The 26272-nt window shown below is 40.5% G+C and overlaps 1 protein-coding gene across 1 annotated transcript in view; it reads right to left on the bottom strand.

Moving 5' to 3' along the window:
• LOC139346508 (NEDD4-like E3 ubiquitin-protein ligase WWP1) overlaps positions 1-23779 on the bottom strand; it is a 31159-nt gene extending 7380 nt beyond the window's left edge. The window contains exons 1-14 of the mRNA XM_070985572.1: positions 23587-23779; positions 16721-16775; positions 16375-16466; positions 16015-16153; positions 12395-12519; positions 12062-12214; positions 11706-11778; positions 9013-9194; positions 7512-7935; positions 7023-7118; positions 4525-4699; positions 3188-3242; positions 2801-2885; positions 223-351 (exon numbers count right to left, since the gene is read on the bottom strand). Of these exons, the coding sequence (XP_070841673.1) occupies positions 223-351; positions 2801-2885; positions 3188-3242; positions 4525-4699; positions 7023-7118; positions 7512-7935; positions 9013-9194; positions 11706-11778; positions 12062-12214; positions 12395-12519; positions 16015-16153; positions 16375-16444 (1706 nt within the window). The 5' untranslated portion in view covers positions 16445-16466; positions 16721-16775; positions 23587-23779. The remainder of the gene's footprint in view (positions 1-222; positions 352-2800; positions 2886-3187; positions 3243-4524; positions 4700-7022; positions 7119-7511; positions 7936-9012; positions 9195-11705; positions 11779-12061; positions 12215-12394; positions 12520-16014; positions 16154-16374; positions 16467-16720; positions 16776-23586) is intronic.
• Positions 23780-26272: the final 2493 nt, after the last annotated feature.

Below are 26272 nucleotides of genomic sequence, written 5' to 3'. Positions count from 1 at the left end.
ATGCTGTATTTGTCTTTACCTGACATGAGCTGTATGTACATCGGATGAATTAAAGGAACAAACACCTCCACATCTGGTTCAAGTTAACATTCCCCTAAACTATGCATAAGCTCCCACAGCTGCAGATCTTCAGGCTGCTGAAGCCTCTGGCCTGTCTTCTGGTAACATGTAATGTAATACAGCACACATGAACGAGTAAATCATTTCAAAAATTGTTCTTACACAGAGGACTTTCCAGTGCGGGGGTCGCTGAAAGTGGTGGTTCGGGTGTTGTGATCCACAAAGTAGCGAACTCCTTCCCTTGTGTACCGGATCTCCCAACCTTCAGGCAGAGGATCCTCATTCTGTAGCCTGGGTGCACAGGGACCAATCATACACATGGAGTGATAAATGTGGGAAATGGAAGCGACGTTGAAGGATAAGACCTGGATCCAGACCACCTGGACCTTTGAAACATTACGCAATAGACTTGTGTTTATCATACTATAGCTGCTGTGAAATCACGCACACCAGTGGCATTTATGTTAGTAATACAATCAGGGTAATGTGTGAAAATCATGTCAATATTTCTGTAAAAAGTTGATGCGGGTGGACCCGAAACAATTCAATGGATTGCTGAACAATCTTGTAATGGTATTTCAGTATGTGAGTTATTGCCTTGTGAAGATGGGTTTCCAGTCTTTTCTTGAGATCATTTTCCAGGACTTTTCCAGGACATTTTAGGTATCGTGTCGTGCACCAATATGTTCCTCTCTGTGGAAGTCTGATTTAGATGTTTTAATATCTCCTCTGCCTTGTGTTAATATCGTCATTGAATCTTTATTTTTTATAGTCCTCCATCACTGTATTGTATTTGGAAAGCCCTTAGTGCTCTATGCTTGGCAAGTGCTATGTAAATGTAATTCATCATTGGAACTATTAGTTATCAATTCATAACCTGAACCTCTTTTTTCTTATGAATTACATTAATCACTGCTGCCTGAACTCCAACAACTTAAGAGCTTGAACATCACGCACTAATAGTAGCCTACAATTTAACCTACTGACAAAGCCAAACTGAACTTTATGTACTGAAATGAAAGTTAGAGTTTGCCTCGATTATGAACTGCCACTGACTCTTATCACATCATTCTTTAGCCTCTTTACTCATAATATTTAGTGGAGTTTCTCACGGGGCTAATAAAACCCACTCTGGGCAACACTTCAAATATTTTCTGTTATGGTCCATTTGACTGAACAACGTTACTGCAGCTTTGCATGTGCAGAGAAATTGCTAGCAAATTAAAAAAGCATTGCTCTCCAGTATTCAGCCAGCAGGCAAAACAAGCTAGCAAGAACATCAACTTCAACAACTGAACCAAACTACCAACATCATTCAACACTTTAAAACAAGCAGAGCAGAAAGCAATGTTAATCTATAAAACCACTTAAAACTTGAACAGTGATGGAATTTCAATTATTCAGTCGTAATGTCTCCCAACCTGCATGTGCTACCATGTGATGTGACTTGGATGTGTTTTGACAGTGTTTCCACGACATACCCTGTAACAGACTGTTCTTTCCCTGTAGATCTTAACCTGCTGTACATTGTGCTAGAGGAGTGGTTCAAGAAAGCAGTCTCTGAATACTGTAGTGATGTAACTGGACGTTCAGACCCTGAACTTCAGGGTCAGGTAATGATATCAGGTTTAGACCCTGATATTGATTTCAATCTGCTTCTCATGACTGATTTACTTTTCAGCCAAAAAACACAAAGACCTACTGTGAAAGAAAATCCTATGATCTGAGCGCAGAGAATATGGAGCCCAAAGGAGTTCTATCTGCCTTGTCCTTGTAGATTAATTGTTAGTGTATCATGGTGTCACAGGGCATTTGTGGTATTCTGTTGAGAAAGAATGACGACTCCTCTAGGAGTTCATCTAGCCTTCCTTCAAGCAAGGTCAGAAAAAACAGATGTCACCTCCCCTCCAGCCTAAATTCAACAACCTCTACCACAGCTGCAGCCTCAGAATTTCTCCACTGATAATCATTCAGCTTCATCAAATGAGATCGATTTCAGAGTTATGCCAAAGTTCCCTGGAGGATTTTCAGCTCGGTGTCTAGGCTTGGGTGTCCCCAAGTGACTTTTCTAGACAGCAGACACAGGTTTCAGCCAAAACAGAATATATCATAGAATATAATTTGTGCACCTTCTGGGGAAGCTCCCTAGTGGAAATGAGGCAAAATCTTCTATTTTGGCACACCAGTTTGTGACAGCAAACAAGGCCAGTAAAATCACTGATAAACAATCCAACATACTTATCCCCTCTAGTCACTCCATGTAAACCTGTGAGAGAAATGCCAGTCTCTTCCATGTGCACATGGTTGTACAGATGTACTGCATATGTTAAGACTTTCTGTGTATATGTATTTATAATACTGCTCATTACGGTTTTATTGCATATACTGCAACTTTTTACATGTTTGAGTGTTTTGCTAAAGTCGCTCACAGCCCTTTGAGGCATGCTTTGTGATATGGGCGACATCAAACTTCAGACTTCAGAGAGATCTTACTGTGGTGCAGTAAAGAAAAAAAAGCCCATTAATTCCTAAGTGACCCTAAGTTCCCATTAAAAAATATCTTCAGCAACCCTGAATTATATATCATAATATATCATCCTGTTTAATTCCATAAGTTAGCCATCTTTCAACACTCCTAAAAGATTCTTAAAATAAATCTGTTGCTTTTCATGTGTTTCAAATATCTGGAAAATACAGTTTCTACTTTTTTCTGCTGTGGTTTTTCTGGCACTGGGCTCACCCTTGGGTTCGGGGATCTTCCCACTGCGTTGTCTTGGTGTTATGGTTGACAAAGTACACTCGGTCATTGGAGTCCACGCGCCTCTCTGAAGTTGATAAAAACACAGACAGTACACGGATGGGCAGTCAGCACCACAGTATGGCTACAGGTCATCAGGTTATCACCAGTGCTGACTCGGAATAATCTTGATACAACTTAACCGCATCGTAAAATACTTCAGTATTAAACAACAATTTTCACGTGAAAATAGTCACAATGGATAGCATTTCTGTGTTTTTCTTTTGAGCGAGATCTGTTGATGTCACTCTATTTTCCATTTAAAATATGGTACAGACTGACACCAAGGGAAAGCATGTGCAGTATTAAGAAGAAAGAATGTGAACTCACCCCAACCAGGAGGTAGCGGGCCAAGAGGGTCATTCTCAGCAGACATCATGGATGCCTGAAAACGAGGGATGCACACACAGACATCCATTTAGAAAACACAAGCAGGACACTTGTCTGGTCAAAAAAATTCCAAATATGCAGGATATTAAAAAACAGAAAAAGAATATTCCACAAAAGGGAGCAAGGAAATGGGAAATGTTCCAAAGTTTAGCTACATTGCTAGCAGGAGGGCCTCTGTGGCAAGTTACTGCTCAATACTTGCCAGCTGTCTGTCTTTTGATTTGTATTGTAAGGTAATCCTCATCAGTGAAGATGACATCACTGCGGGGATCAAAGACTCAGGACCCTCACAAAGATAACCAGATTATCAGAGTCTGGGGTGGGCATATTCTAAATTCTGACAAGGTAAAGTTCTCACCTCTAGGTGAGAATGTAGGGTGAGCAGAGTATTGAGTGAGATGGCTGGTAAAACAAACGCACCCACAGACAGGGACGAGGAAACGGGTGGAAAGGAGACAAGTTTCAGGTTTCATAATTTGTAGCCGTCGCGGCTGTGATCGCTAAGGTCATCATGATGATGACGACAAGTTTGATAACAACTTGTTTACTCTTGCCAATGAGGACAGGAAAAACATATCCTGGGGTGTGAAGATAAAAACATAGATATGTCGTTTCATTCTGTACTTACAATAAGGCTAATCATTTTCAGAGCGTGCTGCAGTGTTATAGATTTCTGACCTGTCTTTTTACCAACTTTGAAACTTGCTCGAGTTCAGTATCACACTACGTATCATTTCTACATTCACATTATGTGCAGTGGTAACACCATTTTTAAGTACAGCAAAGGTCTAGACTGCATTCTGCATAGAAATAAACTAAAAAACAACTGATGCTTTAACAAAAATCAGATACGTGTGATTTGTCATTAAAGAGCCAGATCAATAAAAATGGTCCTTTTAAACTCTGCAAAAACACAAGGGAGCCTTTCAGAGCACTACATGATGGTTCACAGGACCAAGACAATAAATCCACTATCTGAGCCATTACAGACTATAAAGACCTGCAAAGTGATTAACAACATCACAAATGACCAGGAAGTAGTCATGCAAGTAAATTATCTTCAAAGGGAGTTTTAAAAGTGGTTAGTCTCAGTTACTCTGAGTCCAGTATATTTTCTCTATTTTCTGTAGTACTGGTTGAGTACTGGGGAATGGCTGGAGCTACATGGACAGTTTAAAAAGGTGGTGAGCGCATTTAGGCAGGAAAACTGAATCTGCGAGGGCTTTGAAAGTGTCTGAGGGGACACGTGGATAGAGGAAGGGCGGGAATTGTCTTACAGAGTAGAGGTATCTCTGGTTAAACTGGTGCATAGCTCCCTGCAGCTGGCTGCGTTGGCTCTGCCACTGCTCAAAATTGCGGACTGATTCCATAGTGGGACGCTGCCACGTGGTGGTGCGGGTGTTGTGGTCCACATAGTAGATCCTGCCCCGGTCATCCACTCGGCGCTCCCATCTAGCAGAGTGGAGGAGATGGACAGGCCAATCAATAAACAGACACAGTGGCTTGCAAAAGTGTTCATACCCCTTGAGCTTTTTCCATATTTTGTCACATTACGACCACAAACATAAATATATTTTATTGGAATTTTATGTGAAAGACCAACACAAAGTGGCGCACAATTGTGAAGTATAAAGAAAATTATACATGATTTTAAATTTATTTTACAAACAAAAAAAATGAAAAGTGCAGTGTGTAAAAGTATTCAGCCCCCTTTTCTCTGAGTGCAACCAATTGCCTTCAGAAGTTGCCTAATGATTGCTGAATGATCGAATGTTGACCTAATGACTAAAAAGAGTCCACCTGTGTGTAATCTAATCTCAGTACAAATACAGCTGTTCTGTGACAGGCTCAGAGGTTTGTTAAGAGAATATTGGGGAGCAAATAGCATCGTGAAGTCCAAGGAACACACCAGACAGGTCAGGGATAAAGTTGTGGAGAAGTTTAAAGCAGGGTTAGGCTATAAAAAGATTTCCCAAGCTACGGAGCACTGTTCAATCCATCATCCAGAAATGGAAAGAGTACGGCACAACTGCAAACCTACCAAGAAACAGCTGTCCACCTAACTGCAGAGATCCACAGTTCAGGTGGGGGGAATCTGTCCACAGGACAACTAATGGGCGTGCACTGCACAAATCTGGACTTTATGGAGGAGTGGCAAGAAGAAAGCCATTGCTAAAAGAAAACTATAAGAAGTCCCATTTGCATTTTGCCAGAAGCCATGTGGGGGACATAGCAAACATGTGGAAGAAGCTGCTCTGGTCAGATGAGACCAGAAATGAACTTTTTGGCCTAAATGCAAAACGCTACGTGTGGCGGAAAGCTAACACTGCACATCACTCTGAACACACCATCCCCACTGTCAAACATGGTGGTGGCAGGATCATGCTCAGGGGGTGCTTCTCTTCAGCAGGGACATGGAAGATGGTCAGAGTTGATGGGAGGGCAATCAAGAAGAAAACCTGCTGGAGTCTGCAAAAGACTTGAGACTGGGCCGGAGGTTCACCTTCCAGCAGGACAACGAGCCTAAACATAAAGCCAGGGCTACAATGGAACGGTTTAAAACAAAACATACTCATGTGTTAGAATGGTCCAGTCAAAGTCCAGATCTAAACCCAACCGAGAATCTGTGGCAAGATCTGAAAACTGCCGTTCACAAACACTCTCCATCTAATCTGACTGAGCTTGAGCTGTTTTGCAAAGAAGAATGGGCAAAAATTTCAGTCTCTAGATGTGCAAAGCTGGTAGAGATGTACGCCAAAAGACTTGCAGCTGTAACCGCAGCAAGAGGCAGTTCCACAAAGTATTGACTCAGGGAGGCTGAATACTTTTGCACACCGCACTCTTCAGTTTTTTATTTGTTCAAAAAAATTTAAATCATGTATAATTTTCTTTGGACTTCACAATTGTGTGCCACTTTGTGTTGGTCTTTCACATAAAATTATAATAAAATATATCTGTGTTTGTGGGCGTAACATGACAAAATGTGGAAAAGTTCGAGGGGTATGAATACTTTTACAAGCCACTGTACACAACAAGCACATTAATGAGCCAACCAGGAAGCCTGGTCCAAGGTACACTTCACAGGTTCTCAAGATGAGATTTAAATAAATGTTTCTTGTATTGTTGATACCTGAAACTGACTTATAGGCAATTACATTAAAATAAAAAAGGAGCATGATGAAACTACTTACCACTGAATACAATGAATTAAAGTTCTATCACTGTAAATGATCAAAACCCTTCATAGAAACATCACTTCTGTTTGACGATGTGTTACCAGACATTAGCTCTCACTGAAACTGAGAGATTACAAGTTAAAGGTATCTCAAACAAACGCTGAACATAACTTCCACCTTGATTTTTGTAAGTAGACTTGGCATGAGTGCAATGATATATCAAGTAGATTGATGCATTAAATAATCAATTTGGTGGAGAGAACAACATGCTGCCTCACTGGACTGTTTGCCTTCTGCTCTTTGGTTATATTCATATATCAGGACACTTTTATTATTATTATTATTATTATTATTATTATTATTATTATTATTATTATTATTATTATTATTATTATGTAGTCACCATTGGTCTGCAACTGCACAATTTTTGTTTAGATGCAGACATGGTTGAAAGTCATCTGATGTAAACAAGGTGTTATGGAGACTTCTACATGGGGCCAAAAATCCCCCGCTAAAATGGACAGATAAACCTACTAAACTGACAGATTCCATGTCTGAAAAAGGCTGAAGACAGAAAGAAAGCAAAGGGCAGTGCTCACCCTGGTGGTAGTGGCTGTGGTCTTTCCCAGGTAGTAGTCCTGGTGTTGTGGTCTACATAGTATGTTCTCCCATGTGGGTCTTTTCTCTGCTCCCACCTACAAGAAAAAACAGTTTACAACTGTGGGGAAAAAAGTAGGCTGCTAATAAAAAAGCTTTCTGAAGTTGTGCCAGAGGACAGAGATGGATAGAAATAAAAGGACAGAAAATCTACAACAGATTTCTTTTCTACAATTCAGTGAAATATGAGTACTTGTGAAGTGTATAAGTGTTTGATACTCAAGAGATATATTTTGCCTGGAGTATCACTTTAAGATGGAACGCTCTTATTTATTGTGAAACTTCACAATATTTAGATTTTTTATCTGATAATCTATATTCGTTTTGAATATACAATAAAGACTCTTATAATGTAATAATGACAGTTTAAAAGACAGTGATGCTAAACCACCTGGGAATGCAGAAAATGAGCAGTTGCTGGTGGTTTTTACCCTGGTGGCAGAGGATCTGATGCTCCAGCACTGGGGGCCTGCTGTCTGGGCTTAGCCCCATCTGTAGTTGCAGTTGCACTGCTACTACTGCTACCACCACCAGCTCCTGAAGCATTCGCTTCTCCTATTGCTGGGGAGGAAGAGGACGATGATGAGGAGGTTGTGATGGTGGTGGCCCCTTGTGCTGTGGAGGTGAATGTGGAGGAAGCAGCAGCAGTGGTGCCATCAGTAGGCTTAGCAGCAGAAGAGGAGGCTGGAGCCTGTGTGGAGGTGGACAGGGGTTGAGATGTGCTATTTGGTGCGGTGTCAGAGTCTGGCACGGTGGCATCTTGATTGGAGTCCTCCTGATCATCTGCAGGGGGCAGCACATCACCAGCTGTAGCAGAGGATGGCTCCAAAGCAGCATCACAGGACTCTCCATTCACTGCAGACAAGTCAGAGAATGACAATGGTGCTGTTTATATCCATGGACCGAACACTTCCTCCATCTATGACTTAGTATCTGTGATGCCGCAGGAAAAGAACCGCCTTTCAAATGGATGACTGTACAACAAGCGCCCATTAGTCTGGTAAAGATATGCATCAAGAACTGCTTTTCCCCCATGACTGGGTGCTCACGAGGCGTGTCACTTTTTATATGAAATTTAAACAACATGTTCAAATGTGGGGAAAAAGGTATGGAAGTATTTTGGACCGGACATCATGGATGGATAAAGGTTAGGATATTTGCTGCCCTTTTAAAAACACATTGATGACGTTCACACAACAATTCACCAGTTGGCTTGTCACTCAAGTGAGGCAGTGAAATAAGGGAAATCATGTCAATTATGATGAGGAGACATGGGTAGCATTCGTGCTAACTCATCTGAACTGGATATTTTTTTCAAGTAACAGCCCTAACTTCAGCACACTAGCAAAGAATTAATATTCACTCATCAGCCTCAGCTCAGTGTAGCCAGTGTGCTATTGGTGCCCTGCCTGCCCCACACAGCATACTGCAGTCTGCCTTCCTCTTCCCTCTGTTTATGTCTCCAGGGAGTTTTTGGCAGAGGTGCTGACAGCAGCAGAGATTACAGGCCTTGCTTAATGAAAATGAATCTACTGATCTTCTCTACTGTTCACTAGGACTAAGTGAACCCTGAAGAACTTCCACTTAAAGTGGAGCCCAGGTAACACAATGAATACGTGCAGGAAAGATGCACATGTATAATTGAGGTGGTTGGGTAATAATTTGCATTTTATCTTTTACATGAGCCTTTAGCTTATCGAATATATTCAGTGGATATGTTATCTAATTCTGAAGTGAATTACACTCATAGGAGATCGTGGCCATAAATTAGAAAAGCATATTTGAATAATACACATCTTGGGACTGTATGGCTGCGTAGCACTGACAGGGCTGGAAACACCACACAAACCTGAGAGCCCAGAGATTCTATTTCAAACCTTCAAAGGTACCCTAATCAACACATTGTGAAATGCAACTAAGGCAAAAACTCACCCGTCCTACTCTCTGTGTCACTGTCTGAGGGTTGGTGGACTGGGGTGGAGTTGGGTGTGGCATCTCCATTGACGACATGACTGAGGGCAGGGCTGCAGGAACTGGAGGGCATCTGACCATCAAGACCATTGGAGGCCGAACAGGAACCTGACCTTGGACCCAAGTCTGAACCATTCGCTGTGCTTTAGGAGGAAACACACAAGGAGGTCAAAAGCAGTTCAAATCTACATCCTAGCAAATCCTATACCTGAATAAACATAAGACATGCTTCATGTGTATATATTCATACCAAAACTAAAACATATAACTTCTAAGAACAAAAGAAAAAAATAAGATTTAGTTTTTTCTACTGGCTCAAACAGGCTTATAAAATTCAATTTACAGGACTTAATGAGGGTGAGCTAAATGTGTGCTACTTCCACTCTGTGTGCTGGTGTCAGATAAAACACTTGTGACATTGAGACTATTGTCTCGTAGGGGTAAGGACAGGACATAATAGGATGCCATGGTGACATAATAGACATAGCTGAAGAGGCCCTTTTGTGAGCTCGTGGAATTCAGTCAGTGCCTCAGACGTGCACACTATGACCAGAAGTCTGCTATGACTCAAGTGCAGGCTTTGTCTAGGCAGGAGGTGGGTTGCCAGCCAGCAATAAGACAAACGTCAGAAAGGGTCACAAGTGTGAACAACTCCAATGAATGTTGATTTTCCAACTCAGTGTCTGCAATGATAAAAGCTCTGATTATGCTTAATACACAATGTTCAGTAAGATGCACTGCACAGAAAGTGATGCCAGCAAATTTCCCACCATATCTGACCCAGTCAAAATGTCAATGTGAAGCCCAGCAAAGGCTCGCATTCCCTCCAATTTAAAGGTTAACTAAAAATAATAAATCAAAAGCAACTGGAGTTGCTGTTTTAGTATTGAAATCTGATGCACAGAGACTAATGAGGTAAACAAACAAAACCAAAAAGCAATAACTGAAATTATATAAGCAGGAAGATGCAGTTTGCGCAAAACACAAACACTCTTGGAGACAGCATGGACGCCAGTATTAAGTGGTTTTACAAGCTGTGAGACCCAGTGCCTCTGGCTCCACACAAAGGCTCTACCTAATTGACTCTTTAAAGAAAATTGGATACACAAGCTATTTGAAGAAGAAGCAAAACAAAGATGGGAGGAAACACAACAAAGTAAAACTAAGATTTCAGAAGAGAAAAATGAAGGGAGGAAGGTTGAAATGGGTGAAAAGAAAAGAGGAGACGGGCAATAGAGTGAAGACTGTCAGAAATCCAAAAATAACAGCTATATAGGACCGAGGACAATGAGTTCAGAGGTAAAGAGAAACAAATGGAAAGAAGGCAGAAAGTTCCCTAAGTACTGGGTCTCAGCTAAATAGTCGAACATTCACCTCTGTTTGACTGGCTTTTATATGCAACAAGCAACGCCACATTTTAGGAAAGGAGCAGGAAGGCTAAGCCCAAGTTTAAAAAATGAAGAAGATGATTTTTATCTAAATAATTATCTGCTAAATCACCATCTATTTCCGAATGACTGGTGAAACAGGAGCTGGCGTTTATAATGTCAAGAAATGCAGCGTTTTTGTCATTTGGCTTGTACTCACTGCTATCATTCATCAAAAATGCATCTACACAATAAGGCAACTGTCATTGGATCAGTCTGAAATATTGCAGGGAGTTATTGAACAAGAAGGAGCAGTGTGCCACAGTGTGCTGTTAGATGAAGAGCTGCAGGCACTCCAACTTCTCAGCAACAATCTCCTTTCACTTTCACTGTACCCTGCTGTCTGCAGACTCATGCCGTGTGCCACATGAAATCAGATCATGGTCACTCGCAAAATGATGGAAAAGGCCAATTACTGTCTGACTGTTACTAACACGACAATATTGCTGCCCCCAGAATTATGTGACCTGTGATATTAAAATGCATTTGCGGTTACCCCCAGTAACTACAGGTGTCGCCAAAACACCCCGGAAATCTTCAAGATAGCCTCTAAGATTTCATTATTTAGACAGGAATGACATGGGAAAATTTTGTCTTGCCACCACAAATATCCCCCTGGCTGCTTTTCCTATCTGGCTGTGTACTCTACTAAAGAGGGGGAACACCACTAAGATTTAAATATACCCCTGCTTGTTTCTTGCAGTCCTCTCAGCAGCTGCAATGCAGAGAGGAGACAGGCAGCCACAGCCCTCCCACCAACCTTCTGTCTGTTGTACTGAAAAAAACGCGCTTCCTTTGTGGCTTTCCAATGAAAACCCTGTTAGCCTCATTGAAGGGCACATTTACAGTGTGACAGATAATAAAGTTTGGTACCAGTGGGGCAACAAGGGAGCCTATAGCAGGAGAAGGAGATATCCAGAACTGAGAAAAAGGAAGACACAGTCAGGACCAAGACCTCTTTGAGGTAAAAATAAACAAACAGATAAATATCAAACAGAAATGTAAAAAATGCCTTCATGAGTTCTTAAAGAGCACACTGTGGTGAAACTGTGCTAAGACACAACTGCTAGCATTCCTTTCGTGGAGGATAAGCACGCTCCTTAGTTTGAAGGACGTATTGTGACGAGGACATTACAGGCTGACAAGTGAAGTAGGCAGAATATTCTTCCTCCTGAAATACATGGAGCAACATAAAATGCTCCTGAATAGCTGGTTTGTTTAATTTACCTGTTGGCAGCCCTTGAGGAGGAAGAAGAAGAGTCTCCATTTTCATGGATGGCATTGCCATTTTGTTGGACTTCTGAAGAGAGTTGAAGAAGACAATGTTAGCTGTTAGATTTTGCAAACAAATGTATATTTAGTAAATGAATTCAGACAACAAGAATTGGTAAGTATACAAGGTACTAGCACTGCATTATGAGATAATGCACCAGTATTTTCCTGAGTACATGTATCTGTATGCATATTTGGGTGTCATTTTTCTCTCTGTGCTTCCTCATTGATTGGCATTCACCAGTGCACACGGTAATTAAAAATGGCTACCCCACCATCACCCATCCCTAACATATAAATACTCAGCTCACTGATGCTATTTGCTGCATTGCCGTTCGTAAGCGGTGCCAGCTCCTCCTGGTCAGTGACAGTCAGGCCATCTAGGTAGACGGTTAACTCTCCTATTGGAACCAGAACTCCCTTCTGCTCCACGCTAAGTTTCAGCACCTCCTTCACATTCTCCACTGTAGGGCCAAAGCAGGGGTGGGGTGGGAGGAGGACATTACAATAGAGTGACATCAGGAAAAACATAAAGCGAACCACTTCCACAGAAATGCTTCATTTACAACATTCAAATTCGAGGAAAAGACACACAGCTCTGGCATTACATATTGTTCTTTATGTTTGATGTAGCTTAATCATACATTTTCTGTCATGCTGCTCCAAGGCCTGAAGTAGGTCTAGCGTGGCTTTGCCCAGCAGAGCATCTGCCTTCAGGGTGTGGTGACTCCATACTTTGAAATCCACCTGTGTGTGCGGTGTTACATTCCTAGACAGACAGGAGCACACAAACAAACAAATACATGTAGTTCTTTAAACAACGTCGTGAGAACAAGGACAGGCATAAAGCACAGACTGGTCTATCACATGGCAATAATTATACTGTGGCCAAATGGTCAGTGCTGTGGACTACCACACATTCCCTGTCTTGAAGCGGCAGAATAAAGTTGCAAATTTCCTTATTAAAAACCACTTCTACTACTATTTGAAGTAGCAAATAAACAAACACGTTTCCCAGTGTCTCCGTTATCATGCAGGACATCAACAGCATTTCTCTCACTTCATAAACATTAACAGGAAGTTAACAATTAACATGACGTGTAGTACAAGCTGCTAAACACTGTGCGGTGTAAGTATTAGTATAGGTGTGTTTAAAAGTTTACTGTCACTGCATGGTGACATCTAACTAGGGTTAAAGTTCCCTGATGCGCCACAGTGAATTAACAGTGCTAAGAGTCTGTGTTTAATTTGTGACTGATACATCAACCTGCATGTATTTTAGGGAGAAATCTTCATTTTTGAGTTGAAGTTGAGCCAACAAAATTGATAAAGTGTGTACAGAAATACAGTTTATGGATTTTATTGATGTCGATTTGACAAGAAGACTGTCATTTCCCCATTTATCTTGTGTTTCTAGATCATGAGTTTTTGCGAGCGTGTTAAGGAATATGTCATAGTTCTTTAAGGGAGTTGGCTGTAATATTTTCCCCAGAGGTTAAAGGTGGAGTTTAAAGGTGGATATTTGAATGTATATTTTTAATGTTTTGTCACCACCACAGAAACACAAGGTAGCTGCTAAAGAATGATAAGGCTGTCTGATATTCATCGACTGTGGTTATTTATTGGTTTGTTGACGGTTTACAGTCTGATTACAGACGGTGTCTGATCAGGCGCATTATTAGCTAATTGTACTCTTTTCTAATGAGCCTGATCAGCCACCGTCTGTAATCAATCCAAACATATATCATTAGACTGTAAACCATCAACAAACCAATAAATAACCACAGTGTGCAGTGAATGATTGATCTCTGTGTGTGTGTTTTTAAACTACTTTCCTAAACACTTTAATGGTTGCCTAGGTCCACCTTGCTGAAGGTATTTTGAGATGGAGAGGAAGTGACTGTATTTTTTTTCTCTCTCTGATTGTCATTTCCCTTCACCTTTATTTTTTTTTTAATGCAAAGTAATGAATATTATCTGTGGCCATAATGATGCAACACAGGCAAAAGGGGAAGTGACATGTGGAAGAGGGGGAGAGAGAGACAGGAAGAAGAGAGCGTTTGGAGGTCAGCGGCGTGAAAGAACAATCGACCTACTTTCCTTGGCTGGTGGATTTAAAACCGAGGGGTCAATTGGCTTTTGGGGGTCGGAACGGGCCTCTGCAGCATCACAAGCGGGACCGGATTGGCAGTGCGACGTATCTGGTGAGATAGCGCAGTTGTTTTACAGAACGGAGCTACGGCACTTGCCACACATCCGCCTCTCTAAGTGGAATTTTTGTTCTTTTCTTTTGGACTTGGACTCCTGGGGAGAGGAATCGGATTAATTTATTTACATTAACGAACTGGAAAAAAAACCTTAATGTGTTAAGTGGATGTGTTAATTTTGTTTTGAAATTGCAGACGACCGCGCCGCGCTGTCTTTGTTTGATGCTGTCCCGCAGCAGATGCGATTTAAGTTGGTTTCGCTAGATAAATGAGGGAATCAGAACTTTCTGAAACACTTTTGTTACTTAATAATTTCAACATTAATTTTGGTTGTGTTTTGGCTCATGTTTGTGCATTAAACCCATGTGTTTAGTTGTTTGACTAGTCTCTGGGGGTGACCTATCATTATGCACATCCAATCTGCCCGTAACCTAGAGTAGAGCGTAGTAGCATTTCCCCTTAGGTTTTCTTACAAGTAGGGAGAAATGTTACAACATGATGTGCTTGATGGTGTTATTAATTGTGATGTCCTGATGAAATTTGAAAGCTCAGCATTCTTGTGTTTTTTAACTTCCTTTTTATGAGTAACAATAACAATTATTCACCCAGAAACAGCTGATACTTCTCTGTATATCTCCTCTTTCTGTCAGCTGCTGTGTGTCTGCAGTGTATCTTGTGACAAAGGGAGACTAGGAGTCCAGCCTCATCAGTGTATTTGATGTTTGACTTGTAAAAAGGTGTTCTGTGACTGCTTTTGTGATCTCAGACTCTAATGCTAATAGCTGTATGGGTGTGGAAACTAGCTCAGATTGATGCTGATCGTCCTTAGCCCATTTACAGAATGGGTTTTTTACAAAACAATCAGACAGCATTAAGTGAAAAAGTCAAACATTCAGGTAGAATCCAGGGTGGATTCAATTAGCTTACGGAGGCTTTTTTTTTTTACTTTTATAACACTCTGCTTCACACCACCCCAGATTTTCAAGCCATGATACACTTAATCACTAGTCCTCCCCAAAACGTGTGGGGTGGACTGGTGGATAAATGTGAACTGACATATGTACTCCTCAGCAAGAAAACAACTCTTACTTAGATGCTTCTCATTCTCGCATTTTCTCTACTTTTCAACATCTACTTTCCCCCACAAAAAAATCTTACAGGAGTATCTCGTCCTTGCTGCAGGCTAAGCGACTGATGTGCTCAGCTCACAAAACGCTGCTTTGCTTGTGTTTTCTGTCCTTATACAAAATAAACACTACACAGCACAGTCATTGCATTCATGCTTGCACACATTAGCCTGAAGAAAAACACTTCGGATCATAGCATAAATGCTATGTGTAGGACTTGTAAGAACTTGCATACATTGTGCAAACACAGCTCCACTGTCTTATCAGCAATAATTACTCAATCAAGACAATTAGCATTTGCAATGACATGTCTATGGCATGTGGCCAAACCATTTGGAATCCACAGAGCTGTAAGACTGCCATGTTCTGGCCCAATGAGTGTCTGGGATGATACAAGGACCTCTGTGTGTTGCTCTACAGCATTTCCCCTTGTTCAATTTTTTTTTTTTTTTTTTTTAAATATGCTTTATCACTGCTCGTTACATAAGGTACACACTGTCAGACCGACCAAAGCACATTCCTGCACCACAGCCTGCATACTGGAACGCCACTTCCTATTTAAAAAGCAGATGAGAAAGAAAGATGGAGCAACAGTTCTGTACTCCATCTTTTTCTCTCAACTGCAATTTTTTTTACAAGCTTGGGCCATTTGGAGATCTACATCAGCTCTCTAGAGGAATATTCTGTTTAGAGGGAGTGTGAGAAGACAGATGTTGGTCCCATCTCAGAAATCATTACAGTCTGTCTCTCATTTTAATTTTTCCCAATAATAAAGTGTCTGGGGATTTATGAGATGTCCTCCTACACTCATTTATGAAGCACACTGTGAATGGAAACTTACATAGATCTCACTTATATATTGTGCAGAGAGTTGATAAAAAGGGAGAGAAAAGAGCATGTGATACACAGAGGTAAACTGTTGCTTCTTACAGAGTGAGCCTCTCATCCCATTTAGGACTGGAGGAGCTGTGAGACTTTGTTGTGCGGCGCGACTCCCCATCCGCTGTCACCTCCACATAAATGGCAGTCCCGAACAGGCTCTTCTTCCTCTTGATTTTGGCACAGGAAACTGGTGATGGTACATATAGGAAGTGATGAGGCTAGTGACGTTTTTTACTTTCAACAGGTTACATTTTCAGCATAAAATAATGTGATAGATTAAGGGAAAATCCTGATATCACACAGGAAATCCTGCTGATAGTGCTTCTATGTAAACTTTCTGATGGAGCGACAGGGTCTAGATCCTGAGGCCGCCTAGCACTCCCAAAAATTATGGCCTTGAAGACTCACCAATGGCATGGAGCTGTGACGTTCCTCTGTGGTTATGGCTCGACTCTGCTCTAGATGAGGCCGTGGCCATGTCATACACCACAGTGGGAAACCTTCAAAACCATACACATACGGACAAACAAAGCAAACATCAAACACACAGGAAACATGCCCAGTAAATACAAACACAAATAACACACAGGTGAACTCATCAGGGTTCCAATAAAAAAATACAGCTGAGAAGTTGCAGAAGATGCTTCAGCATATTCTGAACATTTTGTTGAGTTTTGTGGTCAAGGTCTTTCCAGCTCTTAGCTCTGTTTACCATATTATAATTCTCCATGGACTTAAAGCTGGAAACACTCACAGTTGGTGCGTGTTGCTAGACCCTCTGGTTCAGCCCACTCCGTGTCCCATGATTCCTTTGAAACAGAAAAGAGCTCATTTTTAGAATAAACCTCAAAACAGCTGACGCAAACTCTAGCAGGTCAAAGTCTGACCTCTGAGTAAGACACCAACTTACTACTGAACATGGAGGAATAAACAGGACATTCTGTGAAAAGCCCCTGTTAATTTTTTTGAATTTCATTGATGCAGTTGTAAAACTAGCTGGATCCCTACTAAAACTGATCCCAGTTGCCAGTCAACTGCAAAACTCTCATATTCAACTTGCCCACTCACAGCAAGAAACCGACTTCTTCTTTTCAGTGAAATTAATTACTGTGAAATAGTTACATTTTACTGTGTCACTACCATGGTTTGAAAAAGTCAGCTACATTTGTGAGTGCTAGCTTCAGTCTGCCACACTGTAAACTCTGATTTGTCCCTGCAGTATTCATAAAGCAATCACATGTTGTTTGCTACTACCTGGTTCAACTTTGACCTACTAAGAACATAGTATATTTTCAGATTTTGCCATGTGATGTACAACTCCATATAATAAACAGTTCAAAGATAGTCAGCTTTGTTATCACTTTTCATCTACTGATTTAGATAACCGGGAGAAACTGAACCTGTTTGAAACCTGTCTGATCACTCATACTACAATGTGCTATGTGCTGTTGCATGGCTGTACAGCTGAGTTTACGATGCAGTTTCTCCATGTTATAAGGGGTTTGCATTTTTGGGGGGAAGAAAAACTAAATTAATCATCAGGTGATCAACAAAGTTCCCCTAAATGTTGACTTTCATTCATCCTAACTGCATGACACTATGAATGGAATGATTATACTTCATTACTATACTGTACTATTATCATATACAGCAAATACAGAGAAACCACTTATACTCTATACGGCATGTAAATGTTTTTAAGAGTCCTTAATTATGCCTGCATATCCTCATCAACTACAAAATTAAGATGCATGTTATGAAAAAAAAACTTTCTTTAAAATTTCTAAAATTAGTAGTTAGTAAATTAACCTGTTGGAGTAATTACAGTTAATATCAAGAATATCCAGCATGCCAGCTTCCTCAACTGCAAGCTACAGAACAAAGTAAGACAAAAAGAGGAAGACAACATGCCCATTGACTGTCTCAGCTCAAGAAGTCACGACACCCCCACTGTTTCCTGATCCAATACCAAGGTTCCAATTAAAGCCAAGGGTTTTTTGATATGATTAAATGATCACAGCACTAGGCTGACACATAGACTGGTTGATTACCCAACACAGACCTTATGTTGGAACAGGCAGCTTTTAAGCAGCTTAGAAGGAACCCAATTAAGAAGATAGGGGATAGTCTGTACTAGAATTAAGTCAGCATGATCAGTGTACAGGCTACAGGGCAGATGGAGCCAAAAAATGATCCAAGGCAGCGGCACAGTATCAGGCAGAGATACAGCTGCTATCTTAATACCAGGGATGTAGTGTACACCATGATATGAATACTGATGTTTACCATGTACATGTGCTTATCTACAGTATTGAATTCTACTGTATTAGTATTATTTAAAAAATATTTCAAGTTTATATCAAGTTTCATGTCTGTCAGGACATAATATTTTGTGAACTTATAATAAAGCATATATTCAAGGCAAAAAATCCTTCTGTTTTCATTCCTTTAAGTGTCACTGTAACTGATAATAGTGATGATAATTGTGTAATGCTGATATTTGTGATGTGATATTTTCTGAGGTTATCATACCCTGTAAATCATACCACTGAAACTCTACTTGCTATTCCTTCATACCAAGTGAGTCATGACTGATCTGCTAGGTCAATCAGCCATTTAAATGTGAAAGGTGCAAGACAAAATTAAAGTTTACCTCATTTATCAAACTGCTTTCAAAGACATCCAGAGCAGTATGGGACAGAAACCATGTCCATTTTATCTTTATGTTGCAAAAATTAACAATTTCCAGTTTTTGGAGTTTGGAGGAAAAATCAAAAACATCCCATGTCCTTTTCAAAAATGGCCATACAGAGGAAAAAAACACAAAGCTTAACATGTAATAAATGTTGAAACTTTGAAGACATGACGTGCCAACTTTGCTTCCATGAAATGTTGACTTCATATCTTAATACATAGCTATGGAGAGACATGAGGGGCCTACACAGCAATGAAATCAATCACCTAGCAAAACAACTGATCTTGGCAACAAGGAGCAAATTGACACTGCTTGACAGCACTCCATACAGCAGAAGGCAGGGGAAAGCTATGACAGAAAAAATCTAGGGGATAAATGATGGGAATGGGATGGAGTCCAGCTGTCATCTGCCATCACTCTCAAGGGTTTTGACATAATGAATAATGAAAACAGTTATTAGTCAGGCTAATAGACTGGCCCCAAATCCCCCTGGAACTGCATGTATGGACTGACTGATACATGGTCAACAGATTTTATATGTTATTTGAAATATGCTACGTTATAAGGCATATGTTATTCTTTTTTAACTTTTTGTTTAACTGCTGAAAATACCTAATTTAAATAGATGACATTAATCCTGTATCTGAGATTAACAAATCCCATTCAGTAGCCTGTCGATGAAAAACAACAATCACAAAATTTGTTTACTGGAGGTGTGACAATCAAATTACTCCATGTATTTAGTAGCTGATATAAAAAGTGAGACATCGTTACTTGCTTATTTTGACACCACCAGTCATAAAAATGTAACTTTGTTACTTTTAAAACTCCCTACTGATAACTTGCAGACATAATCCGCTTGAGTTTCTACTGACTAATATTTAACTAAATAGTCCAATGCAAACAGCAGTCAAACTCTCCTAGTTAAATTTAAAAAGGTATCTAACTCAGATGAACTGGCCCATTTTCTATTGCTATATTAAGATCACCCTGAAGTTGAATTCTGTAAGGACAAACTTTCCAATTGCCATTAACTTGGGTTTACACATTAAGTTTATATTAAATACCTACTGCATGTTGTCATGTTTTCCTGTTACAGTAATGGGAATCTTTCAGTGAGGTAAAAGAAAATTAAATACTTTCACAGATGGGGATATATTCTAATCTAAAAAAAACATGCACAAATTGTGTCATGTCAAGGTCTCTTACTGGTTTGAAAATCACAACCCTGATCAGCACACTTACTTATCAAATGTAATATTATTCTGAGTAAGCCTAGAAGTCTGAGTTACAGCCTCACTTTTGCAGGGGTTGCCTCATGATGACTGCAGCAGCACAGGAATATACAGTGGTTCAGTGATTAGCAGTGTGTCTTCCAACAAGAAGGACCCAATCAATTCCTGGCTCAAGCACTTTCTATATCAGGTTTTTATGCTCTGTCTGTATCAGTCTGGATTTCCTCTGGGTGCTCCAGTGTATTTTGACAATAAACATGTAAGTTAGGTGTGCTACAGACTAGGGACATCCTAATCGAATTATTTCTTACTTTGATACCAATCTATAACAATACAATATCAATATTTTCTCACACAACCTCCACGCTAGGTCAGATATACTTGACAACTCTCTGCTCTGCTTTAAGAATAATGGACTGTATCCAGCTCTCCATTAATGGTTTCCTAAAGTGTCTTACAGCAATATGTGAATATAGTTAATTTTGTAAATATTGATCTGGTAGATCAGCTTAAGGCATCCATGCTGAAGTCTTTAAATTTGCCTTAAGCATGACTATGGACTCCAAATGACTAGCAGACAGAGCATAATTTAATGTAGAGACTTGAGATCGAAAATATATGTACTGTAACAAGAAATCAAAACTTTTTTTTTTTCCACTTTTTACAAGGACATCTCATCAGAGACTTACACGATTAAATGCAATCTTGATGACATTTGAATTACCAACGTACTATAAACACAAACACCACACCAGAACCTCAGACATTTTAACTCCTGTATTCTGTGCAAGTGTCTGATGATGCATGGCAGATGTGAGTGAAAACTTTCCTCCTCTCAAATGCCTTGTTAAGACAACCAGCAGTGGTGGGATGTGACAAACTGATGTATGGAAGACTTCTGGACATTTAACCACTGTCAGCACATTAGTCATACACAACAGTATAGTAGTATCTATGAAGAATATACTTTAAAATGCACTGCCTCATCCAGCCTCAGTCACCTGGGACAAAAACGAGAACTATCCAACAAGGCCATCAAAAATTCTACAACAGTTCTGTCTGCAAGTCATCAATTCAGTCAGTTCACCAGCTCTTGGCTGCATTACAGCATATGGCCTGAAATAGCAATTTTCCCAAGATAATGCATATTAAAAATGGGAGATCATCACATGCTCAGGTAAGGAAAGCACAACTCTAATGTGCAATTTGCACAACAGTATTTAACTTTGTGTCTTAGGTTTTCTGTGGTTTTTTGTGTCTCATTGTCTGTGACTGGTTGCTTACACTGTCTTATGTGCTGGTCAGACTGTAGCCAGCAGTGTTGGTGTAGGGGTGGATTTGCTTACAAAACAGCTAGCAACCTGTTTACTGCTGGACAATGCACTTTATATTTTGTGGTGCGTGTGCGTCCGTGTGTCTGCATAACTGCCAAAGCTTCTTTAGGGAAGGTTTTTGACAGATCTTAGAAACGGAGCTCATACGAGGGTTGTTAAGGTTCTCTAATTTCACACACATAACAGTTTACACACCAACATGGACGCTCTGGCCCCCACACACAGTATTAAAGCAGTCTGCACTGGAATACATCTGGACAGACCATGAAGTCGGGGGGGTATTCGGTAACATTAACAGGACTTAAGTCCCCCTTCAAAATACACCCCCACTCCACAAAAGTGGGAAGAAAAAACAAAAAACAAGTCATAACCTCAGTAACAGAACACAAGACTAAGCCAAAACACATACATAACACACATTTGTCTTGATTTGCTGTCTTAGTTTCCTGTTTAGATCAAAATAAATTTAGCCACAAGACATAACATAAATTCAAAATGAAATTTTATGACAACAAGGGGCAGAAAAAGCTTCCGTTTCACTATTTCACTGCAGCAGTCTATTGACCATCAGGGAACCCAAATTCGTCATAACTGCACAGTTTACCCTTGGTAGTGAGACAGCTTTCCCTGCATACAGTCAAGGCTGTTAAGTGAATGACAATGTTAATCCGAGCTCCTCCTTTATCTCAATGACAATCGGGAGATGTTAAATTCTCAGAACTTTTCTTTATGTTGGCATGACACACTAGATTCACACAGTGGCAGCAGGCCACAACTCCCACTCTCCCCACAGCTGCTCTCTTCCTTTTCAAAGGTCAATGTCTGTGTGTGTGTGTTTGTGTGTGTGTGTGAGAGAGAGAGAGAGAGAGAGAGAGAGAGAGAGAGAGAGAGAGAGAGAGAGAGAGCGAGAGAGAGAGAGAGAGAGAGAGAAAGACTGAGAGAGAACCAAACAAGTATATTTCAGAACCAGCCAGCCAAAAGTTGCTGCTCAAGTGACAGCTTCCTGTAAGTGATTCCCTCCCGATGTGGCACAAATACTACACAGTATGTGACAGGCTGAGCTGCCAAACCACTGTTCGCAGCTGAGAGGCAGCAGGACATGCACTAATGACCCTGAAATACAATAGCTGATTGTAAAGAAAACCTTCATCAGTCACTGAGACAAATAAAAGTCATGTTTGACCATTTCTCGTTGAGGCCAGGGCTATCTACAGAAAGGAATGGAAGACGACTGGGCCTAACCTTTACTGACAGGGATTCCCCATCAGGTATTAGCCGAGGCCAAGTTCACTATGTTAGCTCTGTGACACATTGTGCTCAAAATTCCCTATCTTTGCCAGTCAGGAACTGATACAGTGCAAGTTTTATATTGTTCATATCTAGTGCGTCCAGTAGTGTGCCTCATGCGAGGCCTTTGTTTACCTGTGTCTTCAGTCAAGTATTGAGCATGACCAAGGAGACACCTTACAGACAACAAATGTCAACACCTTAGAGTTGGAGGTGACCACAGTTGTTTTCTTTTCTGATTACAAACTTCAGTAAACAAGACCACGAATTACTGGGCAATAAAGGAGCAGATGTCATTCCAAACTGTCCGTCAGACATACGCAAATACCAATTGTTTATTTCAACGCAAACGCTGATCATCACACACAAACTCTGATGTGGTTAACGAGCTTCGGCTAACTTTGGATAATCTACTGTCATGCTAACATTAGCCCACAAAGTAAGAGTAACTTAATGTGCAACTATTAGCCTTAGGATAGAAATTTCCTAGATCTGATCCTAATGTTTGGTCAGCTTATGTTTGCAACAGACGTATCACATAGGTACAGTGTTTGTCAGATAGGCTGTCTAACGACATGTAGCCATGTACTGACACTGGTCCGCAAAGAAAGCTAGTCAGCTGGCTAGCTATCACTAAGCTAGGCAACTAGCCACAGAAAAAAATCCCCATTTTAGTGTTGTTTGTTTGAGTAGCTAGCTTGACGCCAGCTGGCTAGCCTTCTAATTATCGTTACGATATCTAACTGGCTAGTCAGTTGGTAACATCGTCACACAATTGTAACACTCAATGTTTGTTTAATCTTTAGCTGTACAACTTGCAGTAGAGCAGGCGCTGCTAGTTTAGCAAGCTAATGCTACAAACTTAGCCAAGTTAGCTATTATCCAATTGCTGCCAGCTAGCCGGCTAACTAATTTACTTAGCAGCTTTGCTAGTTGTCCGCCATCATAGAGCTAACATAGTCAAACAGTTTGGTTAGGTATAGAAGAGAGACTTGTCAAGAAAGCATTTTTTTACTCTAGGACAAAGTCGTTCGTAATGGTTTGAGTTACATAAGCAGCTGTGTGTTACCTTGCCAGTTGTTCCACTCCTTTCCCACTCTCTGCGGTTCTCAAACGTTACGGTTGTCGGTAAAATGCCCAACCGTACAGGCCTCACAGTCCGCTACGGTTCTCTTGCCATCTCTGTGCAGAAGCCTCCGAGCAGCGAAAGGCACGGGCGACAGGCGCGCCACCCCAAATATTGCTGTGTAATAACACGGGACACAAGAGTAGCCCTCTGAGTCAGTGCCTTAGATATAAGTATAATGTTGTTATGACACGACCTCGCTATCCAGACGATTTGAAGAACAATTAGACAAGACCATAGCCTCTGTACTTTTCCTGTGCGCAACATCTACAAGTGCAATTTAAACACTGGTAATGTGTGTACTTTTAACAGTTCACACACCAAGACACACTTGTCTTGTCAAAGTGAATGCTGGCGCATCATTCCTGGTTTATTTAAATTCTAACTTTATTTTCCACATCATTATTTCTTATATTTCTCTTATTGTATTTATTTAGAGCTATTATTCAGATATTATATCAATTTTCTACTGCAGCAATGTTCCTTACGTTAACCCTTCTGTTGTCCTACTTTTCTGTTAACTACCGTTGTCTTCCAAGTCAAAATTGACCGTCCCCTTCTAGTTGATTATAAATCCATGAATATTTATATATTATCACATAATGTTGTGTTTCATCTTTTCATCAACTCAAATTCTTTTGAACAATACCAGTTTTGAACTTCCATTTGCTCTTTATGGCCTGACATTGACCCACCACGCCCACCCACCCATGCCAATTTGTCATCAATGAGCATTATATTGTATATATATTAGATTAGATTAGACATATTGTGCTATTTTTTTTCACAGATTACCTAGTTTCAGTGTCTAACAAGGACGTTTGTTTTGAAACCATTGAAAATGATTAGATAGTGACACAAAATACTATGTTCCCAATCAAAATTGACTCGTATGATTTATATAGTAGAGATCAAAGCATATGAACAAAATCAAGCCCAAGCAAAAAACAAATGTTATTCTCTGTTTCTCTGGGTCCTTTTGAAAAAATGAAAAGCAAAAAAAGATAATCAGTAAAAAAAATAAATAAAAAAAATTGCAATCTATCACGTCATATGTTTTCATGCACATGTTGGACAGTGTGTTGTGATTTTGGCATGTGCCTTGCAAATAGATGCTCTACATTTGTGGCACACAAGGCTGGTTCTGGCATCTCTTGGTGCACACAGTTCGCACCTCTTCCTCTTCCTGGTTGCTCTTGCTTCTGATGCTTGAACATCTCTCACTCTCTTGTGTCCTGGTTGTCCAAATGCCACCCAGGACAGTGAAAAGTCCTCAGGGCATTGTGGCTCGAAAGATTGCAGACTCCTGCTTGCTTACAATCTTTATGCCATATGCTGACGGTGGATTCATTGTTGGATCTGTAGACACCGGACAGAATTGAGATACCCAAGTAGGGTTGATTGTCCATTTGGTCTACCTCCTCCTAGGCGTCTTTGTACACCCATCTCAAGTTGGTCGTGTTCATGACTGTTGAACAGTTCTAAGCAGGACTTTACATCATCCACCCAGGATATGGCATACCTTGACCATTGAGTCTTCTTGATGACATTTTCTGCTGACAGCCAACCTCTCCTCTCAAGTGGGGATGAACACCAGGACAAAGTCCCATTCTTTGACTGGAATGTAACCACAGCAGGAGCGTCCTCTTCACACTGGATTGTTCCCCAACAGTAGTCTCTTCATCTTGATCATATTCTGTGTCATCCTCATCGTCTGACACCAGGGTCAGGGTCATAAGTACATGTTTATCTTATTATATTCATTTATTAGGGGTCAAAGTAAACCACTGGTTTCTCTGTCCCCATTTGACTCTACATTTCCCTATTTATTTTTGCAAAAACCTGATGTGCTTAATTGAACTTGTATGTATTTATCCAGTAAATATTGCAGAATGACTTGCATTCATATTGCTATTTTTACAGCACATTTATTCAAGAGGCACTCCACACAGATACGTTTTTGGGCATCTGGGCCCAGCTGGTAAAATTTGTCAGAGCCACTGGCTGCTCTTCTTGGCTGCTTTCAAGGCTGCTGTTGTGGTCTGTCATGATTCTAAGATACACCTACTCACCCTCCATCGCTGAGTGTTTTTGGTCTTTCAACATCAGACACCCAGCAAAAGCCTGTATGTGAGCAATATTTCCCCAAGTAAATAAGTTTAAAATTCATCAGCTTTGAAGTTTGAAATCCTGAGTTTACAGTGAGATTTATACAGGAGTCTGGACCACATCTCCAGGCCAGGTCTTTATTGTGTCTGACTGGTCCGAATTATTAAGCTTTCTTTGTTCTCATTTCCAACTTACTGTCATCTTTCATCGAATATATTAAATAATAATTATTAATCTGCAATTGAGATGTCGACTGTGGTCGAGAGCACACTAACTGCAGACACCAAAGAATAAAACCAGACCAGAAGAAATGGGAGGGAAGCTCAAACTATACACCATTTCCTTTCATTCGCTGCCTTTTATTGCGCAGTAGACTGCTCAGATGAAGTTTGGCCTTGTTCTGTCACCATTTGATATTACTGCTCTTGAAATAACATTATTCCTCACTATTGTAAGGGAAATTCTCCTTGTTGCTCGTTGAGAGTTGCTAATTCTCTGAAGAATTATAGACTCGGTGTGA

The sequence above is a fragment of the Chaetodon trifascialis genome, chromosome 18 (assembly GCF_039877785.1).
Source record: "Chaetodon trifascialis isolate fChaTrf1 chromosome 18, fChaTrf1.hap1, whole genome shotgun sequence".
NCBI lineage: Eukaryota > Metazoa > Chordata > Actinopteri > Chaetodontiformes > Chaetodontidae > Chaetodon > Chaetodon trifascialis.
This window is presented reverse-complemented; position numbering and strand designations above follow the sequence as displayed.